General features: G+C 33.8%; 2 protein-coding genes across 4 annotated transcripts in view; both read left to right on the top strand.

The window, feature by feature from the left end:
* Positions 1-1,008: 1,008 nt before the first annotated feature.
* LOC143067736 (uncharacterized) lies at positions 1,009-20,753 on the top strand. The gene is made up of 4 exons (XM_076241225.1): positions 1,009-1,398; positions 16,973-17,180; positions 19,092-19,284; positions 19,741-20,753. Exons 1-4 carry the CDS (start codon positions 1,064-1,066, stop codon positions 20,058-20,060), a joined length of 1,056 nt encoding a protein of 351 aa, XP_076097340.1. The 5' UTR covers positions 1,009-1,063; the 3' UTR covers positions 20,061-20,753.
* The window catches only part of LOC143067734 (sodium-dependent multivitamin transporter-like), a 44,435-nt gene continuing 43,513 nt past the window's right edge, over positions 19,919-20,840 (top strand). For 2 of the 3 annotated variants that reach the window (XM_076241221.1, XM_076241223.1), the window contains exon 1: positions 19,919-20,056. The gene's annotated coding sequence lies outside the window, so the exon portion shown is untranslated. The remainder of the gene's footprint in view (positions 20,057-20,840) is intronic. The other variant, XM_076241222.1, reaches the window with a different exon arrangement.

Below are 20,840 nucleotides of genomic sequence, written 5' to 3'. Positions count from 1 at the left end.
ATCGTTGTCCACTGAGTTGTGTGTCATTATTCTCTTATTTCCACACGAATCACAACAAATACTAGTAACCGATTCTTATATAATATCGGTTTATCGTTATATCGTCTTTTACAACATTGAGTCTCCATGTCAAATGTTGACTTTCAGGGCGAAAACATTTTTAATTTACGAATAATTTGACTGAAACTGAAATCTACATTTCCATACATTATGTAGTTTCTGCGCGTTTATAACAGTTATGATTGTGCATGCAATTTTGTCCGAATGTCAATCCGTTACCAAATACATGAAAACAACTGATGGCCCAGGAAAAAAAATAAAGCTTGCACAGGAAACATGATTTTTAATGTTCCTTTAAGACATGAATTCTGTATTCAAGCTGTCTATAAAAGTTGCTGGGGCGTCCCATTTAAAGTAAATAGATTTTTTTTATAATTTGTCAAAATGTAGTTTTTAATATGCTTATTTCAAAAAGTTAATAAAAAGTATGGATTATCGGACATTTTTTCACGCTACAGGTTGTGTCAAATTGTCAGTTTTTAATTTTTTATAAGTTATGCATGGAACACCCAATTTTGTCTGATTATAAGAAAACTACACGGCATAGAAAAAATAAAAGAAGATAGCTCTTATAAAATTCTTTCGGATAAGCAAAAAAAAAAAAAAAAGAGTTTTATTGCTACACATTAAAATAGCTAAATTCATAACACTTTAAAAGATACCGTATCTCAGTTATCTCCCCGGGCTTATTATGGCAAAGTAGAATAATCAAGAATATACGGTGTTTTTTTTTTAAATACACATGAACTACAAACTAATCTCAAAATTTGCACATTTCATGAAAGATCTAGACCAATTGTTATATGCTACCTCAATATCCGAGCCACCTTAATAAATGTCAAAACTTCAACAAAACTTTTTCTACAAAACACGGAACTTCAACATGAAATTTAATACTGGGGAATGACTTTTATATTATTCGCGCCTTAAATCGGAAGGTTTCTAGATTCGTCGATTTGATATTTTGTTTGTTTACATTTGTACATAGTAATAATAATTACATATGATTTCAAATACTTCCTGTAAACTTTCAGGACATGTTGTAAGAACATGTCTCACCAGTACCCAATTCTTTTCAATCTTTTCAAGTAGAACCGCTCAGCCTCAAAACAAAGTCACAAGTTTTTCCGTCAACAACAAAACTTTTGTTCGAATCAAAACAAAATACAAGACCAAGATGACAGATGAGTGGTTGAAGATTGGGACCTATTCAGTTTTTCCATGGTCGATTTCAGGAGTAGAAACGTGTGTTGTCATTAAAACCAATGGCCCCACACTCACATTTGATTTGGGATATTCATGTAGAAGCAGTGTGTCCAGCAATTTAGTCTTCTTCAGGTATAGTATCTGTACATGGATAATTACGTCTGTAACATGAGTATGCATTAAACTTGTTTTAAATTCAGGGAGCTCCACTTTTTCAAATCAGACAAAAGATCAATATGTTCATTGTTGATGTCAATTTCAACCATATATTAAGTCAGGGACTTTCTATTCTAACGCTAGTATAGAAAGTCCCTGATTAAGGCTGCATAATTAATTGAAAATATGTGTTTACTGTTGCAAACTGAAGAGTTACAATCAAATATATGTGAGCATATATACATGTACCTATGTACATAAACAGTAAGTATAGATTTTTCTGTGGTCACAAGTGTAAATAATGCAATATAAGATGAACTTGGTATGAGGAAAAAAAGATTTCACTATTCAGACTTGATGGGAGATTCATCCCATGCCCAAATAACCAGAAATCATGGTAGTGTGTTGTCAGTTCTTATAATTATCATTTGGTAAGTACAAGAAAATCAACAAAATTAAAATTTCGGCATATAATATGGAACGCCATGACTGCCTTATGTTTATGATCAGCATTATATGCAGTGCTCACAACATTATATGCAATGCTCACACCATTATATGCAGTTCTCACAACATTATATGCAGTGCTCACACCATTACATGTATATGCAGTGCAGTGCAGTGTTGATGAAGGTGATGATCGATGATGATGATGTTTGATGTATGATGAGATGATTCTTTTTTTTTAGCGGAAATTACTGAATCCATTATCGGTAATGCCCATCAAAAAAATTTAAACAGTTATTATTAAGGCAGTATATAATATTTAAAACTGATTGAAATAAGTAAATTAATAGTATGATCAATTTACCACAAATTTATTCCACACCAGGGCATTTTAAACTTATGTTGATGATCATTTTCACCATATTCACAACTTAATATGTACATGTACATGTATATGCTTTAAGTGTTTAATAAATTGCTTCGATGAATGCAGCTGGATACGACCGCAGAGGTCCAACCCTGAACCGCTCGCGGACAAAAATGAACACACTATTCACGCTTGATACAGGTCTGAATTTGGAATGTAATTAAATATTTGACACATAATAGGTTTCTGACACAGAATAACTGTAGTCAAAGAACTTAAAATTTGTTATATAATTCATACTTATTTTTTTGCTTTTGCACTAAGCTGTTGCGAATTGCCTCCCCCACCCCTTTCCAAAAATTAAAAAAATACCCCCTTTTTTTGTTGATCTTGTGTAATACACTATGCTGTTGCATATTGACCCCAACACAAGAAAGAAAAGAAAAATGTATCCCCCACTTTTTTTTGCCAAAAAAATATATGAAGAAATAATTTTCTTTTTTATTTCTGAAATCTGATATATGAGAAAAAAAATTCTTATATATATATATATTTTAAAGCAGTGTAAGGGAGGTAATCAAACATTTTTACATGAATATTGAACAGATATGGAAAAAGTTGTAAACACTTATTAAAGTGATCTTTTCAAATTACTTGTTTCATTGATTTTAAAAAGTATGTGTCTATTTATAGATTTTTTTTTAATATTTCGCAGCCAAAATCACTTGAAGAATTGATTCTGAAATCACTTGTTTAAGTAGTTCCCCTGACTGATAGAAGGCCCCGAAATGATAAATGTAAAACATTCCAAACGAGAAAACTAACGGCCTAAATTATGTACAAACAAACGAACGAAAAACAAACATGTAACACATTAACAAACGACAACCACTGAAATAAAGGCTCCTCCTGACTTGAGACAGACACATACATACAGAATGTGGCGGGTTTTAACATGTTAGCGGGATCCCAACCCTCCCTCCAACCTGGGACAGTGGTGTAACAGAACAACATAAGAACGAACTATGGAAATCAATTGTAAAAGGCTATACTCATCAGATGGATACAAATATAAATACATCTAACAAAAAATAGAGTGGACATGGGCGGGTACTTGTATATCCCAACAACAAAAAGACACTAAGTACTGATCTTAGAGTACTCGCAGTTACTGACAGGTCAGTTCAAAGCCACTAACAACTAATAAAAAAACATGCATCTAACTTTTGCATTTAGGTAAAGATTGAAACAAAATGTGAGTAAAAAAGAATGATTTACTTTTATTGGATAGTAACGATTGTCCATGAAAAAGCAGTCATCTTGACCTAAATTAATTCTTGTTAAGATACAGAAAGATACAAAATCCAATCAACTACAAGTCATAGAAGAATGATATATTTTAGATGCACTTCTTTGAAAACAATGGACCTTGAAAAAAGATTCAAATTTGTGTTTAGGTCCAGATGTTACCAACAACACATAAAAGAGGAATGCTATTTGTTACTGAGCACTTCTTTGATTTTATTGAAAGTCCACACAAAATTTTTGTAACAGAATAACAAAAAAATCGATACTCGTTATTATGTCAATATATAATTGTAATATAATTATATTAATGGAGAACTACTAGTATTGTTTTACTGTGAATTCTTCTCGTTGTTGTTATTGGCGTTCTAATTCTTTTCACATACAAGGTTGACTATAGTCTGTGGATTTCTGTTATTTTTGCTACCAATTTTTTTTCCATATCCCATGTTAGGATCAATGTAAGAGGTCTGAAATTTTTTTTCGTTAGCTAGAAAGTTACTTTTGACGATGGATCTTGATTGTTTCTGTGAGGCTTCTTTCTCATGTATATGGATCACTCACGGGGTAAACATTGGAAAATTGTCAAAACTAATTTGACTTGTATGTATAGCATATATTAGTCCGAATTATATACTTAAAAGGATTTAAATTCACAAACTAGTTATTTTGCACCAAACATTGCTGTGCCATGCCTTTTTAAAATATGATTGAAAATCGTAAATGTTTAAGTAAAATTCTATTTCGAAAAACATCGCTGACCAACATTAATATTTTTTTTTTTTAAAAATGCAATGAACAGTATACTTCTGACAGATATTTGGTTCTCCTTGAAAAATACTGGGTCATAACATATCTTAATTGCAGTCCCGAGTAATCTGAAGAAATTTTATTTAGAGTTAAATGATCAGAAATGCACAATTATATATGTGTGTAAATCTATATGTTTTAATACGACTGCAAAAAAAAAAAAAATTAAAAAAAATGGTCGTATATTGCTATCACGTCGTCGTCAGTGTCGTTGAAGACAGATGGTTTCCGTATAAAAAGAACTTTTGTATAAGTAAATAGAAATCAATTAAATTTTAACACAAGGTTTATAACCACTAAAGAAAGGTTTGGATTGATTTTTGGGGTTATGGTCTCAACTGTTTAGGAATTAGGGACCAAAAAGGGTCCAAATAAACATTTTTGTAGTTTCCAGTCATAAAGTGTATGAATCTCTCTGAAATTATACCACAAGTTTCCATACCAAAAAGGGATGGTTATGATTTGCTTTGAGGGGTTGGTGGATGGGTGGGGTGGGGGGGGGGGTGTTATGGCTCAAACTGTTTAGGAATTAGAGGCAAAAAAGAGGGAAAAACAAGGGTTTCTTGGTTAATGGCCAATTAAGACAATTTGAAACCAGTGTAAGGAAGGTAAATCCAAATATATTGAGGTAATCCAAACATGTTTGATTACCTCCCTTACACTGCTTTAAAATTATGTGTAAAGAATTTTTTTTCTCATATCAGATTTCAGAAATTAAAAAGAAAACTAGTATCTCAATTGTTTGTAAAACAATTGAAAGGTCTTTCCTGTAAAAGTGATGTTTTCGTAATGTTCTTTGTACGACCTTTCGTTTGATATACGACAAGCATACCTTTTGAAACTTTTCGCTTTTTACACTTAATGACCTCATCCGCCTACATTTTTGAGATCGGAAATACGATATATGTCACACAAGGTAGATGAGCTTTCATTTGATATGCGACAACGCCATGTTCTAAAAAGTTTGATTTTTGCACTAAATAACCCCATCCAACCAATTTTTGGAGGTTGGGAATTTGATATTTCAAATGTACACATCATGACCTTTCATTTGATATACAACAACCCTATCTTAAAAGAAAATTTATTTTTTGCACTCAATAACCCCATTCAACCAATTTTTTGGGGACTTCATTTGAAATTTGAAATGTACGCTTTATGTTCTTTCATTTGATATGCGACAACCTTACCATCTGAGAAATTTGAATTTTTGCACTAAATGACCCCACCCGTCCTCCTGGGATGAAAAGGGGGTTTAAAATTTTCATTTTTAAGTAGAGTTTATTTAGACCTTCAATTTGATATATCAGATGACCCCATTTGATAAAGTGCAAAAAATGATGCAATATCAACTATATAAATAGCAGTTATGAAACTTACAAAGTCAATGCAAAACTTGAAAATTTCAAATTGAATTTTTGTTGTTTTTTTTTCCATGGAATGTTTTTGGTATTTGGTCAAACATAGAACTATGTTAACCTCTTCAATTTCTAAAACATTTTAAGAGGTACGCTCTTGTTGATTCAGAAATACATGCGTCCGCTCGCAAAACTTTAAACTGCATTATCTCTAAAACGACAATAGATATCTCAAATCTGTTAAATGATAAATGATCTACAGTTGAAGGACATCATTACAGAAAAAGAATTGGGACAATTTCAAAGTTCACTAAGGTCACAATTAATCATCAAATATATGATGCAATACCAAACTTAAGAACCGGAAGTCGTAGAGACATGGAACTAGAACCATTCAACTGAGGACCACTTGACCTTTCAAATATCACAAGGTCAAGGTCATAGTATAATGTGAAGGTCAAGGTGAAATTTCATCATGACCTGACATTGACCTCATATTGAAGGTCTTGAATTACTGATCATCTTTGCAGTTTATAGTAGGTTGATATCTGTTACCTTTAAAAAGATATACACAAAATACTATACTTTTAAGAATCATCCCGTTGTAACTTTTGAACAGACGGTCGGACATTTTTTGGCTTATTATATAAAATGTAGAGCTCGTCGAGAGGAACATTTTATACGCTGTATGTAAGCAGCAAAGTCTTATCGTTTTCCTAATATGTAAGCTTGAAATTGCAGCGTAATTTTATTTTGCACTCTGTGACCTTTGACCTTGGGTGCATATTAAAGGTCACATGAATTAAAGATTATTGGTGAAGGTCCCAAGTCTCTACGACTTCCGGTTCTGGAAATACAATTTTTCTAAAAGTGTACACAATTTTTCAAGGGGAATAACTCCTTATAAGGGTTAATAACAAAATGATTGTATATGTTCATTAACATTGCCATCTGGTCCTGTACATGTTGCCGTTTTCAAATCAATTCTATCTCTTATACTTTTTGAGAAAAATGCAAAGGAAAGAAATTGTTTCAAGGGGATATAACTCTCATAGGGGACAATGAAATCCTATTCAACCTCATATGGTAATAAATCATGATGAGATCTACCTATTGTCCAAATAATGTCACGATATCTTTAAAAACAACGAGGGGGTGCCGTGTTGAAAAAAATCAATAAAAGGGAGATAACTTCTAAAGAAGATGATGAAATCCTTAACAGGGTCATTTGGTAAAACTGCATGATGAGGTCTATCAATGGTCCATATTTGGTCTTGGTAACTTTAACAGAAAGAAGGGGCGGGCATGTCAAAAAAATGTTGGAAGAAAAAAAAGAAAAAAAAGAAAAAAACTAGTATCTCAATTGTTTGTAAAACAATTGAAAGGTCTTTCCTGTAAATGTGATGTTTTCGTAATGTTCTTTGTACGACCTTTCGTTTGATATACGACAAGCATACCTTCTGAAACTTTTCGCTTTTTACACTTAATGACCTCATCCGCCTACATTTTTGAGATCGGAAGTATGGTACATGTAACATAGAGTAGACGAGCTTTCATTTGATATGCGACAACGCCATGTTCTACAAAGTTTGATTTTTGCACTTAATAACCCTATCTTACAAATTTTTGGAGGTCAGGAATTTGATATTTCAAATGTATACATCATGACCTTTCATTTGATATACAACAACCCTATCGTAAAAAGAAAATTTATTTTTTGCACTCAATGACCCCTTCAAACCAATTTTTGGGGGACGTCAATTTGAAATTTGAAATGTAGGCTTTATGTTCTTTCATTTGATATGCAACAACCTTACCATCTGAGAAATTTGAATGTTTGCACTAAATGACCCCACCCTTCCCCCTGGGATGAAAAGGGGGTTTAAAATTATCATTTTTAAGTAGAGTTTATTGAAACCTTCAATTTGATATATCAGATGACCCCATTTGACAAAGTGCAAATAATGATGCAATATCAACTATATAAATAGACGTTATGAAACTTACAAAGTCAATGCAAAACTTGAAAATTTCAAATTGATTTTTTGGTGTTTTTTTCCATGGAATGTTTTTGGTATTTGGTCAAACATATAACTATGTCAACCTCTTCAATTTCTAAAACATTTTAAGTGGTAAGCTCTTGATGATTCAGAAATACATGCCTCCGCTCGCAAAACTTGAAGCTGCATTATCTCTAAAACGACAATAGATATCTCAAATCTGTTAAATGATAAATGATCTACAGTTGAAGGACAACATTATAGAAAAAGAATTTGGACAATTTCAAAGTTCACCAAGGTCACAATTAATCATCAAATATATGATGCAATACAAAACTTGAGAACCGGAAGTCGTAGAGACATGGGACTATCACCATTCAACTCAGGACCACTTGACCTTTCAAATGTCACAAGGTCAAGGTCATAGTATAATGTGAAGGTCAAGGTGAAATTTCATCATGACCTGACCTTGACCTCAAATTGAAGGTCTTGAACTACTGATCATCTTTGCAATTTATAGTAGGTTGATATCTGTTACCTTTAAAAAGATAAACACACAATACTATACTTTTAAGAATCATCCCGTCGTAACTTTTGAACAAACAGTCGGACTCTTTTGAGCTCAGAGTATAAAATGTAGAGCTCGTCGAGAGGAACATTTTATACGCTGTAAGTATGCAGCAAACTCTTATCGTTTTCTTAATATGAAAGCTTGAAATTGCAGCGTAATTTTTTTTTGCACTCGGTGACCTTTGACCTTGGGTGCAAATTAAAGGTCACATGAATTTAAGATTATTGGTGTAGGTCCCAAGTCTTTACGACTTCCGGTTCTCGAGATACAATTTTTCAAAAATTGTGTATATTTTTTCAAGGGAAATAACTCCTTATAAGGGTTAACAACAAAATGATTGTATATGTTTATTATCATTGCCATCTGGTCTTGTACATGTTGCCGTTTTCAAATCGATTCTATCTTGAATACTTTTTGAGAAAAATGTAAAAGAATGAAATTGCTTGAAGGGGACGTAACTCTCACAGAGAATGATGAAATCCGTAGCAGCCTCATATGGTAACACATCATGATGAGATCTAACTTTTGTCCAAATAAGGTCATGATATCTTTAAAAACAACGAGGGGGGGGGGCCATGTCGAAAAAAACCAATAAAAGGGAGATAACTTCTAAAGGGGATGATGAAATCCTACACAGCCTCATCTGGTAATACTTCATGATGAGGTCTACCGATGGTCCATATTTGGTCTTGATAACTCCAATAGAAACGAGGGGAGGCCATGTCAAACAAATGCTGGATGAAAAAAAAAAAAAAAAAAAAAAAAAAAAAAAAAAAAAAACAGGAGAAAAACAATAAGGTCTTTCCTCGCGGAGAGGAAAGACCTTAAAAAAGTGGGGGATACATTTTTCTTTTCTTCTTCGGGTTGGGGTCAATATTCAAAAGCATAGTGTATTGCACAAATCAACAAAAAAGAGGGGTATTTTTTAATATTTGGAGGGGGTGGGGCAATTCGCAACAGCATAGTGCAAAAGCAAAAAAATATAAGTATAAATTCAAATTATATAACCAATTTTAAGTTCTTTGACTACTGTTATTCTGTGTCAGAAACCTATTATGTGTCAAATATTTAATTACATTCCAAATTTAGACCTGTATCAAGCGTGAATAGTGTGTTCATTTTTGTCCGAACGGTTTAGGGTTGGACATCTGCGGTCGTATCAGGCTGCGTTCATCGAAGCCATTTATTAAACACTTAAAGTATATAGATATTAAGTTGTGAATATGGTGAAACTGATTATCAACATAAGTTTAAAATGCCCTGGTGTGGAATAAATTTGTGGTAAATTGATCATAGTATTACTTGTAACTATTAATTTACTTATTTCAATCAGTTTGAAATATTGTATACTGCCTTAATGATAACATGACTTTATTAACTGTTTAAATTTTGTTTTGCTGGGCATTACCGATAACGGATTTGGTAATTTCCGCTAAAAAAACGAAGTTTACCGAATCATCTCATCATACATTAATCTCATCATACATCAAACATCATCATCACCATCACCGATCATCACCTGCATCAACAAAAAACGTATAATGTTGTGACCACTTCATATAATAATGTTGTGACCATTGCATATAATGTTTGGACCACTGCGTATAACGTTTTGAGCACTGCATATAATGTTGTGATGGTGTAAGCACTGCATATAATGTTGTGAGCACTGCATATAATGGTGTGAGCACTGCATATATTGTTATGAGCACTGCATATAATGTTGATCATTAATATAAGGCAGTAATGGCTTTCCATTATAAGTTATATGGTTCGCTACTGACCCCATACGGATCCATAGAGGGTTAGTAAAATCCATAGGGGGTGAGGCCGGAGGCCGAGTCCCCTATGAATTTTATTCACCCTCTATAGATCCGTAGGGGGTCAGTAGTTAACCGTATAACGAATTTATCGGACGCTGGACTTTTTCTGCGGCGTTTTGTTGAAAAATAAACAATGAAACACAACAACATTAATAGATGACGTCGCCATTAACGCATCATGAACCCCATATGAAACTTACTAACCCCATACGGTCTCATAGGGGGTCACCACGTGACGGCATTTAACCAATCACAACGTGATAATTCATCTGTGGTCCGATAAAATATAATATACATGAGATATTATATATATATTAAAACTGACGAGGGAAGGTAACACACGGCCACCGAAAGCTTTATTAATGTGAAGCCCAGGTGGTCGTGTGGTCTAGCGGGACTGCTACAGTGCATTTTTTTTTATTTCTAAAAATGAGGTTACTTTTTATATGGCCTTCCAAATACCGTTTCGATCCCTAACATCACTGAAGAGACATTTATTGTAGAAATCCGGATCTGGTGTACTGAAAACATATTGACACCGTATGTTTGAGGCATAACATCGTGGCCACAAGTTAAAAAAATTTTCTGTTTAGTATTAAATTTATATTAAGATCCATTTTGTTACATCTTGTGATCAATTTTATTTGGCAATCGCCAATGGCAAGCGTTTTGTTTAAATATACTTTTTCACTTTTTTTGGTCTTTTGGAAAATGTTGTTTGTGCTGTTTTCAGACCGTCACCCTTCTACAACGAAATTTGTTTAACATGCACACGTATAAAAATCGCAGTTTTTATCCAACGCAATCATAGGTTTGAACGTAGTTTTCAATATATATACTAGTATATATATATATATATATATATATATATATATATATATATATATATATATATATATATATATATATATATAAACGAGTCTAAATTGAAAACTACGTTCAAACCTATGATTGTATTGGATAAAATTCAATTTAGACTCGTATATATATATACAACTCGTCTAAACATCAACCCAACAATGTTAGATCTGTAAACTTGCTTTCGCAATTTTTTTGTTTTTCCCTCGCCGGGATTCGAACCAATGCTACTGAGATATCGTGACACCAAATCGACTGCACTGTAGCCGTCCCGCTAGACCACACGACCACCTAGGCTTCACTGATATCTCAGTAGCATGGGTTCGAATCCCGGCGAGGGAAGAACAAAAAATTTGTGAAAGCAAATTTACAGATATAACATTGTTGGGTTGATGTTTAGACGGGTTGTATATACATAATGTACACAGCCATGTATCACTATCATTGCTGATGATCCGATGGATAAATCTGTTGTAGAGTTGTCACTGACTCAGATGTAATTTTATCGGACCACAGATGAATTATCACGTTGTGATTGGTTAAATGCCGTCACGTGGTGACCCCCTATGAGACCGTATGGGGTTAGTAAGTTTCATATGGGGTTCATGACGCGTTAATGGCGACGTCATCTATTAATGTTGTTGTGTTTCATTGTTTATTTTTCAACAAAACGCCGCAGAAAAAGTCCAGCGTCCGATAAATTCGTTATACGGTTAACTACTGACCCCCTACGGATCCATAGAGGGTGAATAAAATTCATAGGGGACTCGGCCTCCGGCCTCACCCCCTATGGATTTTACTAACCCTCTATGGATCCGTATGGGGTCAGTAGCGAACCATATAACTTATAATATATACCATCAGTACCTTTCTCCCCAAAGCTGTCACCCCAAGCACTGTACAAAAAGTATCCCGTACAGTCAAGCTCTCAGAGTTGAGCGGATTTGCTCCTCTGAGGAGGCTGTCACTTAACGGTTACAGGAACTTCGCGGATTTTTGACAAAACGAGGCTATAAGAAATTGGACGTAGATAAGGGGTTTGCGCGCGCTAACAATCACAGCCGCAATGACCTCTTACAGTATAAACGGAAGAGGCGCAACAAAATAGTCCCGTTTGTTCTAGCACACAATCCAGCCTTTACTAACCTTTCACGTTTGATCCGTGCCAATTAGCAAGCTATTGCCAAACACCCTAAATTATCCAAAATCTTTCCCAATCCTCCTGTCTTAGCTTTTCGGAGACCAGCAAGTCTGAAAGACTTATTTGTTAGAGTTGACGTCTCCTCAAATAAAAGCTGTTCAATTGCAGGATGGTGCAAGTCATGTGGTAACAGACGTTGTCTGACTTGTCAACAAATACTAAATACTCAGACATTTACTTGCCACTCGACTGGGTCTGTATACACTATATTTTGCAATGTAACTTGCAAAACCCAGAATGTTGTATACCTCTTTCACTGTCGGTGTGGCATGCAGTATGTTGGCGAGACAGAGCAGCCATTCAACAAACGCATGAATGGTCATCAAAGTGACTACACTTGCAAGCCCGAGCTACCCGTAAGTCGTCATTTGAGATCACCTGGGCACACACAAGCTGATCTCAAAAACCTTACCATCACAATCATAGACCACAACGAAGGTTGGTCGAAGGTCGACAGAGTAGCTCGGGAAAGATTTTGGATAAGAAAGTTAAGGACAGTTTCACCAGAGGGCATAAATGAAAAAAACATAGAATGAGTCACTCATTTTCCTATCATCACTTGTTTACAGTAACTCCGGCTTCCGTACTGGCTTTACAGTTTTAAGATTTTTTTAAAATACCAGTTTAAATTACAGGGCTCCATTCATTTGGGATGGATGTATAAATACGTAGCCACGTTCAATTATTTTACCTTATCAGATAAAACTTATTTTTTCTATCATTATCAAACTGCTATTCGTTTGGGAGGCTTAAATATGTAGTTTCTGTTGCTATTGCCCTACCGTTGTCAAATTTGAAATATTATACCAACTTGGACCGGTAAGGGCATTTTTGATTTTTTTTTAGGATGCCCTCCATGCAGTTATAACATCTAAACTGTCACAACCTTTGGAAATTAGGAGTTGCAGTGGCGGATCCAGAACTTTGCCTAAGGGGGGGGGGGTGCTGACTGACCTAGGGGGGGGGGGGCTCCAGTCATGCTTCAGTGATTCCCTATATAATCAACCAAATTTTTCCCACGAAAGGAAAGTTTCTCAGTTTGAATATATTGACATAATTAATTCATTTGACATCGTGCTATTATTGAAGAAGGATATCTGTTATAATATCTAATATTTGTTCATTTTATAGTTATTTAATGGTGATGTTGTACCCTTCTTGACCTGTTATATATTATATTTTGTAGTGTACAGAATCATATTACATGATCCATCGCCCTGTAAGATTAATCGTTGACTATTTATTCAGTCATTTTATATATAAATTATAAGTGCCTATAAATAGCAGTACATGACATACAGATCTATGGGAGTGTGGATTAATCAGTACAGAGATTAATTCAATTACACAAATAAATTTATAGATTGCCTAACAATGTAATTTTAACACACTATTTGGTATGTAAATATAAGAATGTTTAAAATATTTACAAAATGATGAAAATAAACGCAATATAACTAGCTTTATCAAGCGTGCATCTATCCAGGTGAAATCGGATGTAGATGATAAGATGACCTTATCATGGTTCCGATTTATTGACGATATTGATTTCAAATGGACAGATTCACAAGAACATCTTAATGAATTTCTAGAACACTGTAACTCTTTTCACCATTCAATAAAATTTACATATGAATCATCTATGGAGAAAATAAACTTCCTCGATACTACGAGTTACATCAAGAACGGAACCATTATAACGGACCTTCATACCAAACAAACGGACAAACATCAATTCCTTTCTCCTAAAAAATGCCATCCTAAACACGGCTCCCGTTCTATCCCATTCAGCCAGGGATTGCGAATCAAGAGAATATGCTTTACTGAAAATACAAAAATGCTAGACTTGGACAACTTCGTAAACATCTAGTTGTTCGAGGATACAATAACAACATCATTGATAGCGCTTTCGAAAGAGCAAACAGAACTAGTCGCCAAGAACTTCTTGAGTACAAAGATAAGAATAAAGCAGCTAACAGAACACCCCTTGTACTCACTTACCATCCTGATTTTAAAAATGTGTCATCCATTGTTCAGAAGCATTGGAAAATTATAGAAAATGATTTAAATCTAAAAAAAAGTTTTTTCATCACCACCAGTCATGGCCTTCAGAAGACCTAAAAACATCCGTGACAAATTAGTGACATCTGTATTAGCAAAACAGCCTACTCCATCGCCCGGTTGCTACAAACAATGTGGTCGAAATAATTGTTTGTGTTGTAAAACTGCCAATACAAGCAGTTCTTTCATCAGCTCCGTTACTAAACAAAATTATACCATCTACTCTAATTCCAACTGTAAAACGGAGAGGGACGAAAGATACCAAAGGGACAGTCAAACTCATAAATCTAAAACAAACTGACAACGCCATGGCTAAAAATGAAAAAGACAAACAAACAACAGCACACACGACACAACATAGAAAACTAAAGAATAAACAACACGAACCCCACCAAAAAACTAGGGGTGATCTCAGGTGCTCCGGAAGGGTAAGCAGATCCTGCTCCACATGCGGTACCCGTCGTGTTGCTTATGTGATAACAAATCCGGTAAATTGTCTAATTCGGTAGGTCACATTCATGAAAGGGAAGGGGATTGTAGTTACGACGTAAGGAACATATCCGATATCATTTGTAAAACGGTCAACCAACTCGTGATGGCGTCCGTAAAATTTACGAAGGGATGATTTCACATGTGACACTTGTGGCATTCAGTATGTGGGAGAAACAATGGACAAATTTAATATTCGGCTCAATAACCATCGTTCATCGTACAAAACCAACAAAAACTGTCCTCTCACAAGACATCTTCGTTCAACGAAACATCCTTTTGATATAAATGTTACTTTCCAAATTATAGAAGTCAACACCGAGTGGGACACCACGGTGAGAAGGAGAAGAGAAAACTTTTGGATCCACCAACTCCACACTTTAGAACCTGATGGTCTTAACGAAAAAGACGAGAAAAGATACAGGAAAGATAAATAATAATTTAAAACAAAGCATCGTCCTTTTTATCCCGTAATATTGGCCAATGGACGTTGCTTACTGCAACTACCAATTATGTATTTTCAAGGCAGCTAAATCCAAGTGCAACATATACATTGAGCTGCAAAATTTTCTTATTTTCAAGGCAGCTAAATTCAAGTGCAACAAAGACATTGAGCTGAAAAATTATTTTTTTTATTAGTTTATTAGTTATTATCTTGAATATTATTATAGATAGAGATAAACTGTAAACAGCAATAATTTTCAGCAAAGTAAGAGCTACCAATAAGTCAACATGACCAAAATGGACGACTATGTAGAAAAGAATTGTCATCTTTTGTCATTTAGAAATTCTGTACAATTTTACAAATTATAAGCCTGGTATAGTTGCTGAGTTATTGAGCACATATGAAGCTGATCTAAGGAACTGTAAATTTTTAAATAAAAAAATGGAGAATATTTTTAATCATATTAATATAGCTCTGGTGTAAAATAAATGTAGGGAAAATGGACCTACCTCTTGGTAATATGATTTTATTATTTTCCTTATATAAATCATACACATGAACATGATAATATTTAAAAGTATCTCTTAACAATAATAAAAATATTATTTCATTTGCAAAAATCTATAACTTCATCATTTGGTCTCTGGTTGAAAGCTGTCTTTTAATGATAAACTTATTCGTAAAGGCTATCAAATCATTTATCACCGTAGTATGATCACAAAGAGGGGTCATCACAGAATATTGTTTTATTGGTACAATTATGATTACTTATGAAAATAAAACAAAATGTACATCCACACAGGAACCTATATATTGACAGAGATATACTGTTCCCAGATCCACAGACACTAACAGTGTTTTCTTCTTCAATGAAACAAGTGCCTGTGCCTACATCGTTTATATACTAAGTATACTTATATATTGACATTGCATAAGACCATTTTTTCACCGTTGGTTCTGTAATGATAGATACTTTATTCTGGGCAGACACATATACTATATATGTCTCGGGTCTTGGAGAACATGATTTATTTATCATTTGTAATTAGCTTTGAACTAGACTTCAGTAAATACGAGAATCGGGTTTCTTAGACCAGTACTTTGTGTATGTTGTCTCAATGTTAGTCGTTGTTTGATCTTGTACCAGTCTGATGAGTCAGACCATTACCCATTTGATGTTATAAGTTTGTTCTTATGTTGACTTGTGCAACCACCACTATCCGAGGTAAAGGAGAGGATTGAGGACTCACGAACAAATGTTAGCTGCCGCTTTCTTTATGTTCCTGTCCCTTGTTAAGTACATGTAATTCAAGTGTTTAGCGGTCATATTTGTTTTTTTTTCCTCGTTTAGTTGTATTGTCATAAACTAGGCGGTTAACTATTCTTGTTTGAAATGTTTGACATTTTGTCATGTTGGAGCTTTAAGTTTAATAGGTGACTGTACAGTGTTGATCTTGACCGTTGTAAATACAGTGACCTATAGTTCCTTACATCCACTTCTACATTGTTGATCTTGACCGTTGTTCAAGTACATACAGTGACCTATAGTTCCTTACATCCACTTCTACATTGTTGATCTTGACCGTTGTTCAAGTACATACAGTGACCTGTAGTTCCTTACATCCACTTCTACATTGTTGATCTTGACCGTTGTACATACAGTGACCTATAGTTCCTTACATCCACTTTATTTGGATTCTGCAAGGTAGAGAGTTGTCTCAATTGTATTAATACCACTTTCATTATTTTGATATTTAACACCCATCAGTACAAATTTTTCGTCCATGACTATAGTTAGTTGTACTTATTTTACAGTCATGGTCACATGGATCATATATCGGGTATTGCACAACATGCAGCAAAAAGATCATTATATGGCATGAAGCCAGCGAAATACTACTCTCCTGTCCATTTAGTGGAACCTCTCACCTCACTATGCAAGATGTATGGCAATATAGCAGGGAATATTCAGGAACTGGAAAAGATGAACATAATTCCAGCTCCAGTGGGAGAAGTAATAAATGTATGTGTCAGATATATGGCACAACTTTTACGACTCTTTTGCCATATTTCGGTCATACGATACAGTTACAGGGCAGGTAACGACGTTGCTAACGTAAAATGTTATTTTCGCGACGTCAAACTATGACATATCGGGAAAAGATGCATTTTTCGACTATTTTTCATCATTCAAACTGATTTCATTTGAAAACGAGTGCATAGACCCCTATTTTTTTAAACGACATTTTGTTTCATTTTGCAGGAAGATTATGTGGACCAAATTTTATTAAACTGTAAATAGAGGAATTTTTTTAATTTTGATAAATATACAGCAAAAAAATACGATTTTTTCTTAATTCATGACCATTTGATAAATATGAGTTATTTCTGAATAAAAAATGCATAATTTTTTAGGATACTTATAAAATACAAAAATTACAAATTATCTAACAAAAAACAATTTGTGTTTATCTTTTAAAACAAAAAAGTTATGGCTTTCTTTCGAAAGGGAAAATACGGCCACAAATCCGAATTTTGAGCAAATATACAAAATTTCGACCTCATTTAACTCAAAAAGTAGCTCATGAAGGTATATTTTTTATTACATATTTGATTTAAGCAGGCAAAAACTAGCCTATATGGAAATTTTCATCAAACTGTAAATACAGGATCAAAACTGTATCGTATGCCCTTAATACCAAGTTTTTGTAGACGAAAATTTAACAACTTTTTTTTATGTCATTCTTGAAATTATGTTTTATCACAGTTGTTTCAAATCGTTGGATTTAGTGACCTTTTATTCAGATTATCATTACATATTATTTTAATAATTCAGTACATGAACATTTTAAGAATTTTTAGATCTACCTTTTCCAAAGATCGTGTAAAAACTTAAAGACAACTTTAACAACGTCGAAATTGATAGCCTATTTATACGAGTAAAAGTTTATTATAGTCAATCCAATATTATAATGTTTCTAAATGTACATGACATTTTTAAGAGTTTGACTTGAAGAGAATATTTCGTGTTCATAAACGTTATGCAATTACAATGGAAGTAACGTATTGATGATTCTTTACATATTTTGCTCATCATCAGTCTATAATAGGTCATGTCAGTATTTTGGTAATACTGGTTTCATTTTCAACTGGCAAAATCTCTTTAAACGAAAGAAAGTAATCATTGCTGTCGTAGTATGGACATATAGTATCATTACAAAATCTAGAACCTTAATATAAAGGCAACTGCTGTCAGAATTTCGGCTATTTATGTAGAAAAACTCACAAATAAAATTCAGAATGGAAATTGGGAATGTGTCAAAAAGACAACAACCCGATTAAAGAGCAAAACAGCCAAATACCACCAATGGATCATCAACACAGCAAGGAAAGGCGGGCTTCAGCTGGCCCCTAAACACAATTGTACTAGTTCAGTGAAAATTGACGTCATACTAAACTCTAAAACATATACATGAATTAAAATAAAAATAAAAAACATCCAAGACTAAGAAAGACCAGAGGCTCGGAGGCGCTCCTGACTTGGGACAGACGCTAAAATGCGGCCGGGGTTGAACAGGTTTTGTGAGTTCTAATCCCTCCTTAAAACCTCTTGCCGATGTAGATTAATCAAGCACACATTAATACGCTCAGGAAAACTCAGTTTAAAAGAAGTCCGAGTCCAATGTCAGAATAGGTACATTTGTAACAAAAGAAACTAAGCAAAATGACAGTTCAAAGGACTACTAGTAGTTACTGAAATGCCAGCTAAATTCATCTGATTGAAAGATTATGTCTTCATCATATGAAAATCAAGCACAATCCCTCTCGTTACCTCAGCTAGCTTCTAAATAAAAATGTGTACTAGTACATAATGTATTTTATGATGGTATGATATTTTTAACTTATTTTTAATGAAAAGGTTCCTCCTTTACAGCTGCCAAGTGGTCTAAAAATAAAACCTTTTCCAACAACACATCGTTGTCCAAGCCAGGGTTATATAATGTACCAGAATGTTAAGAAATTAAAGGAAGAATTTGTTGGAAAGCCTAGTCAGGAGATTGCACAGTTTGTCAAAAGTGGAGTACAGATTCATGATGAATATGATGTACCAGAACTAGTTTATACAGGTTAGACAACTAAGTATCAGTTCACATTAAAACACCCTTTAAATACGTAGATATGAACATCATTTTTGTCAGTCCTTAATCGAAATGATTTTCTTTTCGTATTTTAAAAGTTTTGATGACATCAATGCATCAGCAATAAGTAAATAACACCCAGTGCCCACAATTTGTTTTTATTATGTTTTCATCAAATACTATAGTATACATTGACAAAGTTTGATGTTGGTTAGATTGAAAACTTACCAATTTAAGCATTAACTTTACATTAATTTACTATCCTTACTGCAGTTGAGCCGAATGAAGATAGTAAAATATTTAACTATATAACAATAAACCATGCTCATATTTTTTAAGGATAATTTTTAATACTATACAGTTGAACAACTTATTTAGCTCAGGTCAAGCAGATCAGATATATTTTCTTGCAGTCATATTAATAACTGATCTAAACTTTTTCAGGTGACACAACATTTGATGTTTTCACAAATCCGCCAACAGATGATCTCTTCAAAGTAAAACTGTTGATAACTGAGGCCACCTACATAGATCAAGAACCAGGCAAAGATCAAGTTCAGAAAGCCAGAGATCGAGGACATTTGCATTTACAAGAACTCGCTGATAATGCTGATCTGTTCAAAAATGTGGAAAACATATTACTGATACATTTTTCTGACAAATACTCAACAAAATATATTCAAGAAACTGTTAAGAAAACGTTACCAGATTCAATAGTCAATAAGGTTCATATAGCAACAATTGCAAAAGAAATATACGGGTAACTTAAATAGCTTTAATATTTTTTATGCCCCAGCTTGCGAGGACAAGACATCTTTTTGACAAACAATTACTCATAGCCCTACCTAGAAAGTTGCACTGAAAAAAATCGTACTAATTTTTCCTCACTGTCAGTGTTCTGTTAAGATGCTGAGATGGTAGTTGATGGTTTGATAAAAAAACGACTGTTGGCCTAGGTTTCAATTGCAGTTTTAATTTAAATTCCTGGGTTTAAAAACGAGATGGGAAAAATAGTTCAAATGGCTAAAAAATATAAATTTGGATAAGACCATTCAATAGATTTGAACAAAAACATCGCAAAAAAATGATCTATAAATGCAATAATGTACATGTATGAACGTTCTATTCAGATTGGATGTTGTATAAATAATATTTAATATCATCTACAATGCTTTACATTTTATAGGTTTTCCGAATCTGTTTTTTCATCGTTTATGTATAGTCCAAAGTTAATGGAACAATTTCCTTGCGTGTTACTCTTGACCCCCCCCTCCATCCGTCTGTCTTTCTTTCATTCCTCATGCCCGCCTATCCCTCTAACATTATAAGCAAACTTGAGAGGGGAGATATTCATGGTAATTTCAATTATTGTATTTACAAACTGTTTTTTTAAGCAGTTAAGCTGCTTTATGCGAGCACCCTAGATTTATGTTCTACCCAATAAATGCTGAAATATGTGCCACTTTTATTATCTGGCTGGCTATCATGTTATTTATAACTAATTGGGCACTTTTTTCATACTTTTTATTTTGGAATATAAAAAA

The sequence above is a fragment of the Mytilus galloprovincialis genome, chromosome 3, assembly GCF_965363235.1.
Source record: "Mytilus galloprovincialis chromosome 3, xbMytGall1.hap1.1, whole genome shotgun sequence".
NCBI classification, from domain to species: Eukaryota; Metazoa; Mollusca; class Bivalvia; order Mytilida; family Mytilidae; genus Mytilus; species Mytilus galloprovincialis.
This window is presented reverse-complemented; position numbering and strand designations above follow the sequence as displayed.